At 42.6% G+C, this 19,473-nt stretch overlaps 1 protein-coding gene across 6 annotated transcripts in view; it reads left to right on the top strand.

Annotated features, from left to right (window-relative positions):
• The window catches only part of DIXDC1 (DIX domain containing 1), a 100,766-nt gene that overhangs the window by 18,965 nt on the left and 62,328 nt on the right, over positions 1 to 19,473 (top strand). For 5 of the 6 annotated variants that reach the window (XR_009546780.1, XM_060180073.1, XM_016195371.2 and 2 more), the window contains exon 2: positions 15,571 to 15,700. The exons of the other annotated variant lie outside the window; for it this stretch is intronic. Coding sequence is in view for 4 of the 5 variants with exons in the window: in XM_060180073.1 (XP_060036056.1) it covers positions 15,571 to 15,700 (130 nt within the window). In the remaining variant the exon portion in view is untranslated. The remainder of the gene's footprint in view (positions 1 to 15,570; positions 15,701 to 19,473) is intronic. 6 annotated transcript variants of the gene reach the window in all.

The following is a 19,473-nucleotide window of genomic DNA, read 5'->3' as shown; positions in this document are numbered from 1 at the left end:
CTTTCATTCCCTCTGCCTGCCATGCCCTTTTCTTCAACTGACAAACAACCTTAAAGAGCCAGAGAGATCTTTACTCCTTTTTGGCCCTTCTGAGGCCCCTATATCCTTCCATCCTGTTTCTCCTTTTGTGCAGGTAGTGGCTTTATACATTTCTTCAGTTGCCAGTGTAATCACTGTATATCAGAGTTATTTATGTACCTCTGAGATGGGGCTTGGCATACTGCCTGGCAATGCTGGTTGATTTGAATAATGAGTGGAACGAATGACAGGGTGGGTCTTAGAAGGAACTTGTAAGATAGAATGAACAAGTTGAAGTTATTCAAGGTAAATGTGGATCAAAAAAGTCAATTTCACAATAAGATGAGAGAGTTGTGGTTTAATAGCACAATGTGTTACAAATTAGTTAGGGGTTTTGTTTGATAGCTCCCTGCTGTCAAACAACTGTGTGAGGAGGTCACAAAAGTGAAGAAATGGGAAGATGGGAGGGAGGACGAGGAGGCAGGCAGAGAATGTGAAAGCAGCAGTATCTAGGTTCACACCCAGAATTTTGTGTTTGATTCTAGGTATTATGGTTTTAGAGGAACAGCAATAACCACCCTCTCCTTTTTCCTTTTCTGTTTCATAGTTAAGAGCACTGGGGCTTAGTGCTTGCAGGAGAACTCCACTGCTACTGGGCAGTCAATCCCTCTGTCCACACATCCCTCTGTCCTTCCTTCTCTGTTCCCCTCCACTACCTCTCCTCCTCCCTTTCTCAGGTGAGAGACAGACGGAGGGAGACAGAGAGACAAAGAGAAGACACCTACAGAACTTCTCAATTTCTTGTGAAGGTTTCCCCCCCGCAGGTGGGGTTTGGGGGCTTGAACCCAGGTCTTTACTCATGGCAATGTGTGTGCTGTACTGCCCAGTCCCACAATAATCATTAAAAGAAAAATATTATTTTATTATTATTTATTAACAAAACAGAAGAGAGAACCAGAGCATCAGCGAGGCATATTCAGTGAAGAGATTGAATTTGGAACTTCATGAATGTAAGTCCAATGTTCTGTCTGCTGTGTCACTACTGAACAGCAACAATAATGCTTGAAATCATTTTTTTTTTTTAAGATTTAAAAAAGTTTTATCGGGGCCGGGTAGTATTGTATCTGGTTGAGAGCACATATTACAATTTACAAGGACCAGAGTTTGAGCCCCCAGTCCCCACCTGCAGGGAAAAAGCTTTGTGAGTGGTGGAATAGTGCTGCAGGTGTCTATCTTTCTTTCGCCTTTTCTAGCTCCCCTTACCTTCTCGATTTATGCCTGTCTTTATCCAATAAATAAAGTTAATAAAATTTAACAAATTATCGGGGAGTTGGGCGGTAGCGCAGTGGGTTAAGCCCATGTGGCGCAAAGCTCAAGGACCCATGTGAGGATCCCTATTCAAGCCCCCAACTCGCTACCTGCAGGGGAGTCGCTTCACAGGCGGTGAAGCAGGTCTGCAGGTGTCTTATCTTTCTCTCCCTTCTTTGTCTTCCCCTCCTCTCTCCATTTCTCTCTGTCCTATCCAACAACGACGACATCAGTAACAACAATAATAACTACAACAATAAAACAACAAGGGCAACAAAAGGGAATAAAAAATGTTTTAAATTATCATAAGAAACCAACTACAAGGATAGCATGATGAAGAAGAAAAATGAAGAAGGTACAGATGTACAAAATTAGCCATAAAAATAAAAAAAGTAGCTATAAATCATGGCACTGGGGAAGTAGCCACTGAAACAGAAAAATAGTGTCTTTGCAGGTCTGTGCATATTATATATATATATATATATTGAATTTACTTGTATTTTATTAGTTATTTACTTATATATTTTAAAGATTTTATTAATGAAAGATATAGAAAGAGAGAGCGAAGGAGAATTAGACATCACTCTGGTACATGAACTGCTGGGATTAGACTTGGCACCTCACACTTGAGAGCACAATTGTTTTTTTTTTTGTTTTGTTTTCTCATTTAATTTGTTTGTGTGTGGTACCTAGGCTTTGTGCATGTATGATTTCACTGCTCCCAGAGTGATTTTTTTTCCTACATTTTTATTATTTCAAATAGAGACAGGGTCAGGGAGACAGATGACAGCACTGCCTTACACATCTTTGGAGATTCTCCTAGGTGCCCTGTTACCAGGCATCAGACTACATCCTACTGAATGAATGTTTTCCAGTCCCAAGAATTCTCAATTCTTTTATACTATGTAAATATATTTAAAATTTTTGATGACATCAATAGTTTTCTAGGGAATTTCTGTAACAGAAATTATATGTGTGTGTGTGATTTGAGGTCTCATGCATTTGTGATTTCACTATTCTGGACCACTTTTTCTTTTTTTTAAATATTTCTTTATTCATTTTCCCTTTTTGGTTGCCCTTGTTGTTTTATTGTTGTTGTTATTGTTGTTGTTGTTATTGATGTCGTCGTCATTGGATAGGACAGAAAGAAATGGAGGGAGGAAGGGAAGACAGAGAGGAGGAGAGAAAGACAGACACCTGCAGACCTGCTTCACCGCCTGTGAAGCAACTCCCCTGCAGGTAGGGGAGCCGGGGACTCAAACCAGGATACTTACACAGGTCCTTGTGCTTTGCGCCACCTGCACTTAACCCCTGTGCTACTGCCAGACTCCCCCCACATTTTCTTTTTATAGCTTTAGTCCCATTGCATGTTCTTGGGAAAAGAGGAAAATTTCATTAAAATTCCATTTTATTTTATTTTTTATTTATAAAATGAAGATACTGACAAGACCATAGGATGATCAGAGGGGTATAATTCCACACAGTTTCTACCACTAGAACTCCCTATCCCATTGCCCCCTGAAAGCTCTCCTATTCTTATTTATTTATTTATTTATTTATTTATTTATTTATTTATTTATTTATTATTGGATAGAGAGAGAGAAATTTTCGAGGGGAGAGGAAGAGTGAGGGAGAGGGGGAGAGAGAGAGAGAGAGAGAGACCTACGCTCCTGCTTCACCACTTGAAGGAAAGCTCTCCTATTTTTTATCCCTCTGTGAGCATGGACCCAAGATTACTATGGGGTGCAGAAAGTGGAAGGTCTGGCTTCTGTAATTGCTTCCCCGCTGAACATAGGCATTGGTAGGTTGATCCATACTCCCAGCCTGTCTCTTTCCCTAGTGGGGCAGAGCGGGGAGGTTGGACTCCAGGACACATTTGGTGGGGGTGTCTCCCAGGGAAGTCTAGTTGGCATCGTGGTAGCATCTGGAACCTAGTGGCTGAAAAGGAGTTAAGATATAAAACAGAACAAATTGTTGACTAATCATGAACCTAAAGGCAAGAATATTGCAGATGAAGATTTTGGGGTCTCGGTTTTGGAAAAAGCTAGTAGGTCTATTTTAGGTATATGCCAAGGGACCCATGATTTTACTAGTTTTTGCCTGAGTCTTTCTCCCTCCCTTCCTCTCTTTTCTCTCACCTTCTATCTATCTGAAAAGAAGGGGAGTCTACCAGAAACAGTAAAATTATACAGACACAGAGCTAAGACAAAAGCCTCAGTGGCAAAAAAAAGAGAAGAAGAAAGTTCCTACTTCTTTTTAAGAAACAAATATAACATTAACATCTAAGTATGATTTTAAAAAAAGCAGTGCAAGGAAAGAGAATTATAGACCAGTTACTTATAGATACCCATACAAAATTACATGTGTAGTACTAATATAATGCTAATATTTTATTAATGAATAAAATCCCAACCTCATATTAAAAGGATAATTCACTGTGATCAGGTGGTGTTAATTCCAAAAATGCAAAGTAGAGTCATTTTTGGGAAATCTATTAGTATCATATACCATGTTAACTGGTCTCAGGAAATAATCATGTCTATTTTCTTTTTCTTTAAGATTTTTTAGTATTTATTTATTTATTTATTCCCTTTTGTTGTCCTTGTTGTTTTATTGTTGTTGTTATTGATGCCATTGTTATTAGATAGGACAGAGAGAAATGGAGAGAGATGGGGAAGACAGGGAGAAAGATAGACACCTGCAAACCTGCTTCACCATTTGTGAAGCTACTCCTCTGCAGGTGGGAAGCTGGGGGCTCGAACCAGGGTCCTCACTCTAGTCCTTGCTCTTTGTGCCACCTGCGCTTAACCCGCTGAGCTACTGCCCGACTCCCTCATTTCTTTTTTAAAAATTTATTTATTTATAATATGGAAACACTGACAATAACCATAGAATAAGAGGGGTACAATTCCCACCACCGGAACTCCATGTCCCACCCCCTGTTTATCCCTCTGGGAGCATGTACCCAGGCTCATTATGGGATGCAGAAGATGGAAGGTCTGGCTTCTGTAATTGCTTCCATGCTGAACATGGGCATTGACATGGGATCCATACTCCCAGTCTTCCTCTCTCTTTCCCTATGGGGCAGGGATCTGGGGAAGTGGGGCTCCAGGACACATTAGTGGGGTTGTCTCTCCAGGGAAGTCCAGTTGGCATCATGCTAGCATCTGGAACCTGGTGGCTGAAAAAGAGTTAACATATAAAGCCATACAAATTGTTGATTTATCATGAACCTAAAGGCTAGAAAAATGCAGATGAAGATTTGGGGGTCTCCATTTTGGTCTATTTTCTTTTTCTTTCTCTTTTTTTGCCTCCTTGGTTATCATTGGTGCTCAGTGCCAACATTATAAAACCACTACTCCTGGAGGCCATTTATTTGACAGGGCAGAGAGAAATTGAGAGAGGAGAGGGAGATAGGGAGAGAGAACAAGAGACACCTGCAAACCTGCTTCACCACTTGTGAAGTGACCCACTGCAGGTGGGGAGCTGGGGCTGGATTCTGGATGCTTGTGTGGGTCCTTACCCTTAGTACTATGTGTGCTTAACTAGGTGTGACACTGCCTAGGCCCTGAAACTGTCTATTTTCTAGGAGTGAACAATAGTAAAAGGCCTATTATGAATAATAAGAGTCAGGCTTCTCATTAAAGGAGAAAGAATTTGCAAATAAGGAAAAGGGAAAGAGAAACACAAACTGGGTTGAAGGAGAGATTGAAATGATTCTTGTATATATCTGTCAGTTAAGATAAGGTATCTACCCACCTGCAGGGGAGTCACTTCACAGGTGAAGCAGGTCTGCAGGTGTCTATCTTTCTCTCCCCCTGTCTGTCTTCCCCTCCTCTCTCCATTTCTCTCTGTCCTATCCAACAACGAACAACATCAACAATGGCAATAATAATGACCACAACGAGGCTACAACAACAAGGGCAACAAAAGGGGGAAAAATGGCCTCCGGGAGCAGTGGATTCATGGTGCAGGCACCAAGCCCAGCAATAACCCTGGAGGAAAAAAAAAAGATAAGGTATCTATGCATATACACACTTAATGCTTTTCCTTTCTTTCATGCAACCATAGTTTTTGCTGGGGCTTGGTAAATGCATAATGAATCACCAATCCAGATGGCCTTTTTCTCTTTTTTCCTTCCTTCCTTTCTTTTTTTCTCTCTTTTCTATTTTTTCTTCCTTTTTAAAATTTTATTTGATAGGACAGAGAGGAATTGAGAGAGAAAGGGGGAGATTGAGAGGGAGAGAGAAAAAAAGATACCTGTAGCACTGCTTTCCATCTCAAAGCTTCCCCCTTGCAGATGGGGACCAGGAGCTTAACCTGGGGTCCTTGCACATGGTAATATGCACAGGTGCACAGTTGCTCACTCCATTTCATACACTTTTTTCTACTCATGAGAGGGCCTAGTGTGCTATTCCAGTAAAATGAATACACCTCAAGCCCAAACTTTGATTTCTAAAAACCATTTTCCAATAAAAGGAGTCAGCATTATTTTGAGAATTAACTTGGATTTCAGAGTTGCAGTAGGATAAATACAGAATAAAACTGGGATTTCTTCTGATAGTCCAGAGAGTGATTAAGTGCTAAAAAATTACTGACCCTGTGACCTAGAAATCCCACTTCTGGGTATGCATTCAAAAGTATTAGAATAAATATCTTGCAGAGATGTTTGGGCACTCATACTTATAATTACGAGCATTAATTTTGACAGCCAAGTAGTGGGAGCAACCCAGATGTCCATAAACAGATGACTGAATAAACAAAATGTTTTATAAACTTTCAGTGGACTATCATCCAACCTTAAGAAATCCAGGGCGTGCTACAACATGGAGGACTCTTGAGGACTTCATGCTAAGTGAAACAGACCATACACAGGAAGATGAATAAATACTGTGTGATTCCACTTATATGAGTTTGCTTAAGTAGTTAAATTTGTAGAAATAAAACAAATAGAATGATGGTTAGCAGAGTCTGAAGGGAGGGAGCATTTGGAGTTGTTATTTAATGGGAGTGCTTAGTTTCATTTTCACAAGGCAAGATACATTGATTCATTGCACAACAATACTACTAAATTATCTACTTAAAAATGGTTGAGATAGGGACCAGGATATCACTCACCTGGTAAAATGGGTGCCTTACATGCACAATGAAGTCCAGGGTTTGAGCCTTGAGCTCACATGGAAGTGTTGACACACCAGGGGAAACTACTTGGGGTGGTGGGTTTTTGCTATGGTGTTTCTCTGTCCCTTCCTTACTGTGTATCTGCAATAAGAAGAATGAGAATAGGGAGTGCAAATAGCCCCGGAAAGAAGAATGACAATACTGCCTCTGATACTGCTGCTTTAAGCTGGGTACCCACTTTGAGTAGATTGTTGAACACTGGCAGGTGGTGGGGTGAGTGGCTTAGAGTACTAAACTTTCGATCCAAAGACCTTAGTGAGGTCATAGAAATCTCAAGGATGCATTTATTTCAGCAACAGTATGTAGAGTGGAAAGAACTTTGATTCAGGAGTTAGAATGATCCCCATATTCATAGAATGATTTCTATTTATTCCCTTTTGTTGCCCTTGTTTTTTATTGTTGTTATTGATGTTGTCATTGTTGGATAGGACAGAGAGAAATGGAGAGAGGAAGGGAAGACAGAGAGGGGGAGAGAAAGATAGATACCTGCAGACCTGCTTCACCACTTGTGAAGCGACTCCCATGAAGGTGGGGAGCCGGGGGCTCAAACTGGGATCCTTATGCCAGTCCTTGCACTTTGCGGTTTCTATTTATTATCATGGTGACCTTGGAGAAGCTATTTCACCTTTTTTTAATCTCAGCTTCCAACCAGCAAAACAGACACAGTACAGTCTCCCTTTTAGAGAAAATATGCGAAGGCCCTAGCATAACTTTTGATACAAAATATTCAGGAAAGAGGTAACTGTTATCATTTCCTCTGTAGAATCCTCTTTTGTTGGAAGACCAGAGCCATGACTAATGTACATGAAAAGCCCTGTTAAAAACCTCTAATCAGTTTTGCATCAGTGACAACTTCTATTCAATGGCCAAGAGAAGGTTAAGGTTACTTCAGTAGAAATTATCTTGGCCTAATGAAAGATACTTGTTCTTGTTTGTCCTTGAATAATTAACTTCCACAGTCACCTAAGTCTTGGTCTGATGAAATCTGACAAATGTTTCACTTGTGCAAACAAATTAGTTGAGCCCCTGCTTCTGAGAGTTCAGTCTCTCTAGACTCTAGTCTCTCCCTGCAGGGAGCAGAGTTTAGAACGGAGCTCCTTTGAGCTCACTGATCTCTTTGCCTCATCCCCTCCTTCAAGAACCCCCTAAACCTTGGGCTTCGGGTTGATTGAATCCTTTCTTGGCTCTCACTGTGCCAAATGTCTCATTGCACTTGTTTGTGTGAGTTTCTCCATGTCTTTCTTTTTGTTAGCTTCTTTTTAAGATTCCGTTATTAATTAATTTGATAAAGAATGAGAGAAACCAGAGCACTGACTCAGCTCTGGCATATGGGTGTACCAGGGATTGAACTGGGGCCCTTTAGGGTTTCAGGCTTAATACTAAACTATGTCTCTATCCTTCTCTATAAGCTTCTTGAAGGCATAAAGTTCATGGCAGCCACACACCGTAATTCTGTATAATGCCTGCTCTCACAATGTTATTGCACTGACTGTGTGACACAGGAAACCCTTAAGCAGATCAGCCAGAAGTGTTGGAAACTTTCTGGAAGAGTCAGTGTTAAAACTAAGACTTGACCATGAAGGACGATAAATGACATAGTGGGGGTTGTATTGTTAAATGGGAAACTGGGGAATGTTATGCATGTACAAGCTATTGTATTTACTGTTGAATGTAAAACATTAATTCCCCAATGAAGAAATAAATAAAAAAAAAAACACCTAAGACTTGGGAGATGTTTGTGGCCCAATTTCTAGCCCCTGTACAGTGCACAAGAATACTGCAATGGGGAGGCTTAAGTGCTATGGTACCTCTCCCTTTCTCAAAAAAATGTCAACCTGGAGTGGTGAAATCCCACATGTGTGAGACCTCAAAAGGGAAAGAGAGAAGCAGACATGGTGCACTTGGGCATGGTCCTGGTTTTTTTTTAAATTTCTTTATTGGAGGATTAATGTTTTATAGTCAACAGTAAATACAATAGTTTGCACATACATAACATTTCTCAGTTTTCCACACAACAGTCAACTGGCCCTGGGTTTATAGAGCCATATGCAAGAAAAGTGAGTGAAGTTGGAGACGGGGCTACACAGGACAGACCTAAAATGGCAACTGAGGCCTTTTTTTTTTTTTTTTAATTGTCACCAGGGTTATCATGTGGTAAGGCATGTGCTTAAAGAGGGAGCCATCTCCCTGCCCCAGGATACAGGATGTTTTCTAGAGGTAGAGAGAGAGAAGAGAGGAGAGGAGAGGAGAGGAGAGGAGAGGAGAGGAGAGGAGAGGAGAGGAGAGGAGAGGAGACTAGTGGAGGGTGATAGGTGGGAATGTGTGAAGGGAGGTTGAGAGTCATATTGGACCAGAGATTGGTTAGGAGTTTTATACAGAAATCAGGCTGTTAGACCCCAGATTTTACCCTTACTCCTTTTTCTGGCCTGTGCTCCTTTTCTCTAGAGCAGGGTGGTGTTTAGCCAGTGCAGTGAGAGCAGACCTGTGAGACTACAGACCTTAGCCTACCCAGGGGATGGGAGTCTAGCCATGCTGGGTGGGCAGAAGGTGCAGCTGCCTTTGTCCTTTGGAGTGAGTCAGAGAGCAAGATGTCCATAGCAAATATCTGAGCAACATTTACTGAGTTTTCATACCAAATCTGCTGTATTCTAGCTTTGGGGACTTTGGAGAAGTGATATAACTTCCCTGAACCTCATCCATAGAATGGGCATGATACCGAGATCCCTCCACATTCCATTAATTGAATTAGATGATGATGGTAATAATGAAAACAGTAGGGGTTGGGCAGTGGTGCACTGGGTTAAGCACACATAGTACAAAGTGCAAGAACTCAAGCAAGGGTCCTGGTTTGAGCCCCCAACTCCCCACCTGCAGGGGGATCGCTTCACAAGCCATGAAGCAGGTCTGCAAGTTTCTTTTTTTTTTTTTTTTTTTTTTGCGCCACCTTGTGATTGACCAATAAATCACACATTTCTGCATCAACAGGTGACCTACATACAGTCTTAAGTTCTTCACAGCTGAGGACATTCAACAGTAGTAATAGATGTGCGTGAGACTTGAAAATGGAAGAAAAGGCAGGACCATAGGGAAAAAAGGGTATATATATATATATGTAATAGTCAACCCATATCTGTTTCTTTTTTTTTTTTTTAATGTTTGTATGATTTTTTTTTGATTTTTTTTTTATTTAAGAAAGGATTAATTAACAAAACCATAGGGTAGGAGGGGTACAACTCCACACAATTCCCACCACACAATCTCCATATCCCACCCCCTCCCCCGATAGCTTTCCCATTCTCTATCCCTCTGGGAGCATGAACCCAGGGTCATTGAGGGTTGCAGAAGGTAGAAGGTCTGGCTTCTGTAATTGCTTCCTCGCTGAACATGGGCGTTGACTGGTCGGTCCATACTCCCAGTTGGTCTGCAAGTTTCTATCTTTCTCTCTCCCTCTCTGTCTTCCCCTCTCCTCTCAATTTCTTTCTGTCTTATCCAAAAAAATAAAAAATGACCATAGGAGCTGTGGAATTATAATGTAGGCATCAAGCCCCAGTGATAACACTGTAGGCAAAAATAAATAAATTAAATAATTAAAATAGTAAAGACCATCAGCTGTGTTGCAGACCCTGTTCAGGTGCATTTATTAACTCATTAAAACATGTCTCAAACACTAGGGCTGGGCAGTAGTGCAATCAGTTGAACACACATGTTACGATGAGTAAGGACATCAGTTCAAGCCCTTAGCCCTGACCTACAAGGGGGAAGCTTCAGGAGCAGTGAAGCAATGCTGTAGGTGTCTCTATTTATATTTATTTATTTACTGGATACAGACAGAGAGGAATTGAGAGGGAAGGAGGAGATAGAGATGAAGAGAGACAAAGAGACACCTGCAGCACTGCTTCAGCACTCAGGGAACTTCCCCTTTGCAGATGGGGACTGGGGACTAGAACCTGGGTCCTTGTGCATTGTGACATGTGCTTTCAGCCAGGTGCACCACTGCCTGGTCAAAAGGTGTCCCTCTTTTCATTTTATAAACAAATAAATAAGTAGATAACATTATACTTAAAACATGTCTCAAAAACAGTGTGTTGTTCCCAGTGTTTAGTTTAATGACTGGTATTTAATAAATTGTAGGTTCCTCCTTCTACCTCCTGATAGTCATTTCACATCCTTTTGTTTGTCAGTAACTGATAGATAATTGACTCAGTTTTGTCTCACAAGATTTGAATTTCTCTCACAAATCAACATAGAGATAGAAAATGAGATTGACTGGGAGTCAGGCGGTGGTGTAGCGGGTTAAAGCGGCGCAAAGGGCAAGGACCGGCTGAAGGATCCTGGTTAGAGCCCCCCGGCTCCCCACCTGCAGGGAAGTCGCTTCACAGGCGGTGAAGCAGGTCTGCAGGTGTCTTATCTTTCTCTCCCCCCTCTGTCTTCCCCTCCTCTCTACATTTCTCTCTGTCCTATCTAACAACAATAACATCAATAACCACAACAATGTTAAACAAGGGCAACAAAAGGGAAAATTAATTAATTAATTAATTAAATTAAAACAAACAAAAAAAAGAAATGAGATGTACTTTAAGATCAGGAAGCAGCCAGTGAACAATCTCCAACAGCATTTCATTAAGGGAGTATAGTCAACTGTACTCTGACTCAGAATTTGATACCATTAGCCTTGGGATTTAATTTTGAGATTTTGGGTCTTGAGTTTCTACAGAAACCAGATTGAACAGCTGCCTATAACATGCTACTTTTCCTGTGCAGTTTTGATAGTTAATGTCCAGTTTCAGATCAAGTAATCAGAATAAGTATCTGGGTATCAGCTCTTTTTTTTTTTTAAGAATATCTTTTTGGGGGGATTCAAGCAGTAGCACAGCGGGTTAAGCACACGTGGCACAAAGTGCAAGGACTGGAGTAATGATCCCGGTTCAAGCCCCTGGCTCCCCACCTGCAGGGGAGTCACTTCACAAGAGGTGAAGCAGGTCTGCAGGTGTCTATCTTTCTCTCCCCCCTCTCTGCCTTCCCCTCCTCTCTCCATTTCTCTCTGTCCTATCCAACAACGAATGACATCAGTAATAATAAAATAATAATAACCACAACAGTGATAAAACAACAAGGGCAACAAAAGAGACAAAAAATAGCCTCCAGGAGCAGTGGATTCCTGGTGCAGGCACCGAACCCCAGCGATAATCCTGGAGGATATATATATATATCTTTTTTTTTAACCAGAGCACTGCTCAGCTCTGGCTTATGGTGATGCAGGGGACTGAACCTGGGACCTTGGAGCCTCAGGCATAAGAGTCTTTCTTGCATAACCATTATGCTATCTACTCCCACCACCAGCTCTTGTTTAAGGAATCTACAACTTTGTGTCCTGTATCCTTGGGTATGTGGAAGGTACAGAAGGCCATGGGTGTGTGTGTGCGTGTGTGTGCGTGTGTGCGTGCGTGTGTGTGTGTGTGTGTGTGTGTGTGTGTGTGTGTCAGTTGACTCACTTGGTAAAGTGCACACATGAGCAAGGACCTGGGTTTGAGCCCCAGGCCACTGCATACGAGTACCTATGGTGGGGCCGGGGACCTTCATGAACGGTGGAGTGGTGCTGCAGTGTCTCTCATTCTCTGTTTTTTTACCCTCTATTAAAAAGAAAAAAAAGTGTGTGTGTGTGTGTCAGGGGGGTAATGCTAGGAGCAGTGGAGCTATTTAGAAGCCAAACAAGCTTTTGACATCTCTAGGCCCTAAAGTTGTCTGAAAAGAAACAAAAATCCATTCCTCCCCCTCTCCTCCCCACGCCAGGCTTTAGAATGGCTTATGAGGGGCCAGGTGCTGTGGTGCACCCAGTTAAGTGCATATTTGAACCCCCACTCTCCACCTGTAGGGGGGAGAGCAGTGAAGTTGGTCTGTAGGTTTCTCTCTCTCTCTTTTGTTTTTTATTTTTTTAATTATTATTGGGCAGGGGTAAATAGCATAATGGTTATATGCAAAGAGACTCTCATACCTGAGGCCCCAAAAACCCAGGTTCAATCCCCCACACTAATAAGCCAGAGCTGAGCAGTGCTCTGGTTTAAACACACACACACACACACACACCTTTATTTATTTATTGAATAGAGACAGCCAGAAATGGAGAGGAAAGGGGAGATAGGGAGACATAGACAGACATCTGTAGTGATACTTCAGCACTCTCAAAGCTTTCCTCATGCAGGTGGGGACGGGGGGTGCCTGAACATAGGTCCTAGCTCATTGTAACATATGTACCCAACCAGGTGTGCCACCACCTGGCCCCGGTATCTCTTTCTCTCTCCCCCTCTTCTTCCCCCTTCCCTCCCAATTTCACTTTGTCCTATCCAATTAAAAAAGGGGGCAGGGATAAGGCAATGACACACCAAGTTAAGCACGCATACCTTCTGCCAGGATCCAGGTTCCAGCCCCTCTCCCTGCCTGCAGAGGGAGTGCTTCATGAGGGGTGAAGCAGGTCTGAAGGTGCCTTTTTCTCCCCCTCTCTATCTCCTCTCCTCTCTCAATTTCTCTCTGTCCTGTCATAATAAAATAGAAAAAAAAATGGCCGCTGGGAGAAATGGATCCATAGTGCAGGCACTGAGCCCCACTGATAACCTTGGTGGCAAAAAAAAAAAAAGAAAGAAAGAAAAAGAAAAAAGAAAGAAAGAAAAAGAAAAGGATTGGTTTATGATAGCCCCCTTTTTCCCCCTGTCCTTCTTTGTGCCAGTTTTAGCTAACTAGATCCACTTTGGCAGTATAAAGCATGGATTAAAACTCAGTAACAATACCAGGATTATGGGCTCAGTACAGTAAATCTTGGGCTGACTTGAGAGATGATAACAGCTAAGGCTCATTTTGAAGAAATAGCACTGGCTGAGACAGTTCTCCACATGGTTTATTGTTTACACCCAGTCCCCCAAAGTCAGAATTTTTTTTTTTTTTTTTTTGCCTCCAGGGTTATCACTGGCTTGGTGCCTGCACTACGAATCTACTGCTTCTGGCAGCCATCTTTTTCCCATTATTGTTGCCCCGTTGTTGGATAGGACAGAGAGAAACTGAGAGAGGAAGAGAGAGAGTGGGGGTAGATAGCATATTCATGCCTGAGGCTCCCAAGTCCCAGGCTCAATCCCCCACACTACCATAAGCCAGAGCTGAGTAGTGCTCTGATAAAAATAATTTAAAAAGGGCAGAGGGTAGATAGCAAAATGGTTATGCAAGCAGACTCTCATGCTTGAGGCTCCAAAGTCCCAGATTCAATGCCCTGCACCACCATAAGCCAGAACTGAACAGTGCTCTGGTTAAAAAATAATAATAATTAAAAGAGAGAGAGAGAGAGAGGAGGGGAGATAGGGAGAGAGAAAGATAGACATCTGAAGACATGCTTCACCACTTGTGAAATGACCTTTCTGCAAGTGGGGAGCTGGGGCTCTAACTGAGATACTTGAGCTGGTCCTATGTGCACTTAACCAAGAGAACTACCACCTGACCCCCTCACATTCAGGATTTTATGAGTATCATAGGCCAGTGTGCAAATAGATTCATTTCCAGAGAAATAAAAGGGGTAGTGGTTGCTGGCAGCAGTGATTATGCCCTGGAGTTAGGTCCAGTCCTCATCTCTGGTCATAGTCTTTGAAATATTCATCTCCTTATCTGCGTCCTAATTGCCCCACAAGTCAGAAGTTAACTAACCTCTGAAGCCTGGCGTAAAGCTAGAGAACCTGAAAATCAGGTTCCTCTGAGCAGCTTTGTTCTCAAAAGAAAAACAAAATTCATTTATTTTCGTGCACAAGAAAGAAAGAAATCAGAGCACCTCTGCACTCTAGCAAATGGTGGTGGTAGGGACTTGGGTAGGGACTCTGTTATCTCACTGGCTCTTGTGTGTCTTTTTTTTTTTTTTTCCTTAAACATCCTCTTCTTTGGGCCTGAGAAGATACTATAATATAATGGTCATGCAAAAAACTTTCCATGCCTGAGATACCAAAGGTCCCAGTTTTAATCTCCAGTATAACCAGAGCTGAGTAGTGTGCTGGCAAAAGAAAGAAAGAAAGAAAGAAAGAAAGAAAGAAAGAAAGAAAGAAAGAAAGAAAGCCCTCTTCTCTGGGTGTAGATTACTCACCCATTGCCATATTTCAGATGCTGGGTTAGTGGGTGCAGGGCTGAGGGGAAGAACAATCCACTGCCAGCATAGGAGGTGGTACAGTGGCTAGAGCATAGGACTTCTAAGCATGAAGTCCTAAGTTTGATCTCTGGCATTGAACACAACAGAGATATATTCTGGTTCTCTCTCTCTAATAAATAAGTAAATCTTTAAAAAAAATGATAATTTGGGGTGATGGGTGTAGCGCAGCGGGTAAGTGCACATGGTGTGAAGAGCAAGGACTGACATAGAATCTCAGTTTGAACCCCCGGCTCCCCACCTGCAGATAGGTCGATTCACAAGCAGTGTAGCAGGTCTGCAGGTGTCTGTCTTTCTCTTCCCATCTGTGTCTTCCCTCCTCTCTCGATTTCTCTGTTTTATCCAACAATAACAGCTACTAACAACAGTAACAGTAGCAACTACAACAAGGGCAACAAAATGGGAAAAATGGCCTCCAGGAGCAGTGGATTCATAGTGCAGGCACTAAGCCCCAGCAATAACCCTGGAGGCAAAAAAAAAAAAAAGGATAATGTGGACTGTGGAGATAGCATAATGGTAATGTAAAAAACCTTCATGCTTGAAGCACCAAAGGTCCCAGGTTCAATCCCCACTAGCACCACAACCCAGAGCTAAGCAGTGACCTAGTAAAAATAAAAATAATAATAATAACAAAAATCATAGTAATGTGCAGGACTGAGATGTAGCTTGTTGGGTAGGGTGTGTGTCTCAGCATGCATGAAACCCTGGACCGGAGACTTAGCACCACAGGGAAACACCACTACATGGGGCGCGGGGAGGGGTGAGCTAGCTCCAGGTGGAGAAGTGCTGCGGTGCCTTTCTCTCCTCCGTATTTTCTCTCTCTATCGAGAGAGAGAGAGAGAGAGAGAACATAATGTGCAACTTTGTCCTTATTTCCACCTGTCATCTTCCAGCAACAACTGCAGGCATACGTGGCCTGGGTGAACGCACAACTGAAGAAGAGGCCAGCAGTGAAGCCCGTGCAAGACCTGCGACAGGATCTTCGAGATGGAGTGATCCTGGCCTATCTCATCGAGATCGTTGGTCAGTTGTTCCTGGACTCTGCTGCTAGCTTAAACCAGAGCATGGCCTTGTTTGTCCTCCATATGTCCTGCAGAGCAGGTTGTCTCTTCTTTCAAATACATGGGGGCTTGGGGGGGGGGGGGACCTGGAGCGCTCACCTGGTGGAGCCCTGACAACACATGGAAGTGTCTTGGGTAGTAAAATGGTGCTGAGATGTCTCTTCTCTCTCTCTCTCTCTGAACAGTGACGAACTAGGAGATAGCTCACCCTGTAGAGCATTCATTTTACCCTACACAAGGACCCAGTTTTAGGCCGCAGCCCCTACATGGGAACCCTGTGCAGAGGGGAAGCTTTACAAATGGTAGAGTGGTGCTATGGTGTCTCTTTCTTAGTCTCTCTCCAACCCCCTCTCTCACCTTCTATCTGGAAAAATAATAGTCCACTGAAAGTGATAGAATTTCAAAGGCAAGAGACCCCAGAAAAGCCTCTAAGGGAAAAATAAAATAAAATAAAAAATCTGGCCAGGGTGGTAGTGTTGCATATCGATAAAGCCCTGACAACTGCATAAAAGAAAGAAGGAAAACAGTAGAGGTGGAAGTAGAGGCTTCTCAAAATACTTGCTCAAGATGAACTTTTTGTTCATTAGTCAGTAGTCACAGTGTGCAGGCACTGGATTATGCTTTGGGAATATGAGGACGAGCACAATTGGAAAGACTGCAAGGTCAATTCCATAAATGCACTTTGCACAGATGGGCATAATGGGGGAATACCTAACCCCCATAATGGAGCTTGGGGCTACTTGCCAAAGAACTACTATCTAAACCCAGGCTAGAAAAGGAAGAAGTAGTCACGTATAAATGTGTAGCCGGAAGTTGGGCGGTGGCGCAGTGGGTTAAGCTCCTGTGATGCAAAGCGCAAGGACGGGGTAAGGATCCTGGTTCGAGCCCCCGGCTCCCCACCTGCAGGGGAGTCGCTTCACAGGCAGTGAAGCAGGTCTGCAGGTGTCTGTCTTTCTCTCCCCCACTCTCTCTCCCCTCCTCTCTCGATTTCTCTCTGTCCTATCCAACAACGACATCAATAACAATAATAATAACCACAATAATAATAAGGCTAAAACAACAAGAGCAACAAAAGGGGAAAAATAGCCTCCAGGAGCGGTGGATTCACGGTGCAGGCATGGAACCCCAGCAATAACTCTGGAGGCAAAAAAAATATGTGTGTGGCCAACTGAAGGGGTGTCTACAATATTCACTATCGCTTCACAAACGGGCTCTGCCTCTTGAAGGCTTGACAATTGCCAGTTATTCTTAGCCAGTGCTAAGAATAGCCTTATTTTCATAACTTTTTTCCAGGACTCAGTTATGTTCCTTATCAAGTGCCAATTATTTATCTATCTCTCCTGTATAGACTGAGCTCTTTAAGAGCAAGTCCAGGGGCTGGCATGATAGCTCATCTGGTTAGTGCACCTGCTTTGCCATGCTCATGACCCAGGCTTAAGCCCAGTCTTCATCATGCTAGAAGCGGCTTTGAGGCTATGGGGTCTCCTTTGGTCTCTGTCTCTCTATTTGAAAAAGTAGGATCAGAGAGGTAAGACCACGTAATGACACAAAAAGAGATCAGGTCCAATGTAAGTGCTTTCCTTTTCACATAACTGCTCAGTGTCTGGCAAATAATAGATACTCGGGCCAGATGGTGGCGCACCTGGTTGAGTGCACATGTTATAATGCACAAGCTCCCAGTCCCTACCCACAGGGGAAACTTTGTGAGTAGTTAAGCAGGACTGAGGTGGCTCTCTTTCTCTCTCCTGCTCTATCTCCCCCTCCCATCTCAATTTCTGGCTGTCTCTATCCAATAAGTAAAGATGATTAAAAAAATAATAGTAATGGATACTCACACATTGTTATGTTAGTCAACTGATCTTTCTCAGAGTCCTTGAAGGATATGGGACTTGTTAGTGGTTCAAAAGAAGGTAATTTGCCTCATGGTGTTATTTTGGTGTGGAATTGCCAAATTATTCATTTATAATAATAATAACAGTGATAACAGCAGTAGAGCTGCTGTTTATTAAATACTTTGTCATTGCATAGCATTTAATCATCAGTACTTGAGAACTAGATAATATTATTTCTGTTTTCAGGAAACAAACAGAAGAGTACTTCTTCTAGCGTTTGCCCTTCTTCCGTAGCCAGTCAACAGGTCAGGTTGAAAGCTGTCAGGAGCTGCTTGTTGCTGGCTTTGAAAGTGACTGGGATCCATGTGGATTCAGTCGGCTAGGAAGGATCGTCAGTTTCCCCAATGAATGGGATGCACCACGAGAAGGTCGATCCAGTGCATCCCAAGAAGAGTACTTATAAAGCTAAATAGTATATAGTAGGCATTGTGTTAAGCATGCTCTTTATGATATGGGTATGAGATGAGTAGTCTTTGAATCACTTCATGAGAATCAGAAAGACTTCGCAATTTTACAAGATCACGTAAGGTACAAAGCAGAGGTACAGACTTAGATACACTGAAACTCTAAAGCTCATGGTATTCATTCATTGAAAATTGGGGCTTCACAGCTGCACAACTTCACTGTTCTTTTCTCTCTTTTTAGAAGTTAAAAGGGCCGGGTGGTGGTGCACCTGATTGAGTGCATGTATACGCAAGGACGTGGGTTCGAAACCCCGGTCCCCACCTGCAGGGGGAAAGCTTTACGAGTGGTGAAGCAGGGCTGCAGGTGTCTCTTTGTCTCTCTCCCTCTCTATCATCCCCTCCCTCTTGATTTCTGGCTGACTCTATCCAATAAAAAAGATAATAATAAATTAATTAATTAAAAGAAGTCAAAATAGAGGGATTAAAAGAGAGACAAAGAGGAGAGACACCAGAGCACCTGTCAACCTGTCATACATGGTGCTCCCATATGATTGTTGGGGACTTAAACTTTGGTCCTCATGCATGGTGTGTGCTATGGGATGAACTATATCCCAGAACCTCAGAGTTTTTTTCAACATTTAATGTTTCACATATATAAATAGAGTATACTGGAAAATATAGTCAGGTAGAAAATCCAGGTGGTGCAAGAGCATGTAAAAATCCGAAGTCTTCTTTTGCACCTTTGTCCTCTACCCTCTAACTACTGCTCTTTCTGGAACCAGTATTAACAGTTTCATTTTTTTTGCATTTCTCTTCACAGATGTTCTGTGCATATACAAGCAGTATGAATATTTACTTTTAGTTGTCCCGAGCCCCCTTGCCCCAGTCTATTTATTTATTCATTCATTTTTTAAAAAGATTTTATTTATTAGTGAGAAAAATAGAAGGAGAGAGAAAGAACCAGCCGTCACCCTGGTACATGTGCTGCTGGAGATTGAACTCAGGACCTCATGCTTGAGAGTCCAATGCTTTATCCACTGCGCCACCTCCCGGACCATTATTCATTCATTTAAATTATTTATTTATTTATTTATGATAAAGATAGGAGAGAGAAAGAACCAGACATCACTCTGGCACATGTGCTGCCAGGGATCGAACTCGGGACCTCAAGCTTGAGAGTCCAAAGGTTTACCACTGCGCCACCTCCCGGACCACTATTCATTCATTTTTTAACCAGAGCACTGCTCAGCTCTGGGGGTGCAGGGGATTGAACCCTCAGGCACGAGAGTCTCTTTGCATAACCATTATGCTATCTTCTCTACGCCCAAACCCCACACCCCCTTTTTGTCACCAGGGTTATTACTGGGGTTCAGTGCCTGCATGACAACACCACTACTCTCAGCACACATTTCTTTCTTTTTTTCTGATGGAGGCATAGA

This window comes from Erinaceus europaeus, chromosome 20 (assembly GCF_950295315.1).
Source record: "Erinaceus europaeus chromosome 20, mEriEur2.1, whole genome shotgun sequence".
Lineage (NCBI taxonomy): Eukaryota > Metazoa > Chordata > Mammalia > Eulipotyphla > Erinaceidae > Erinaceus > Erinaceus europaeus.
This window is presented reverse-complemented; position numbering and strand designations above follow the sequence as displayed.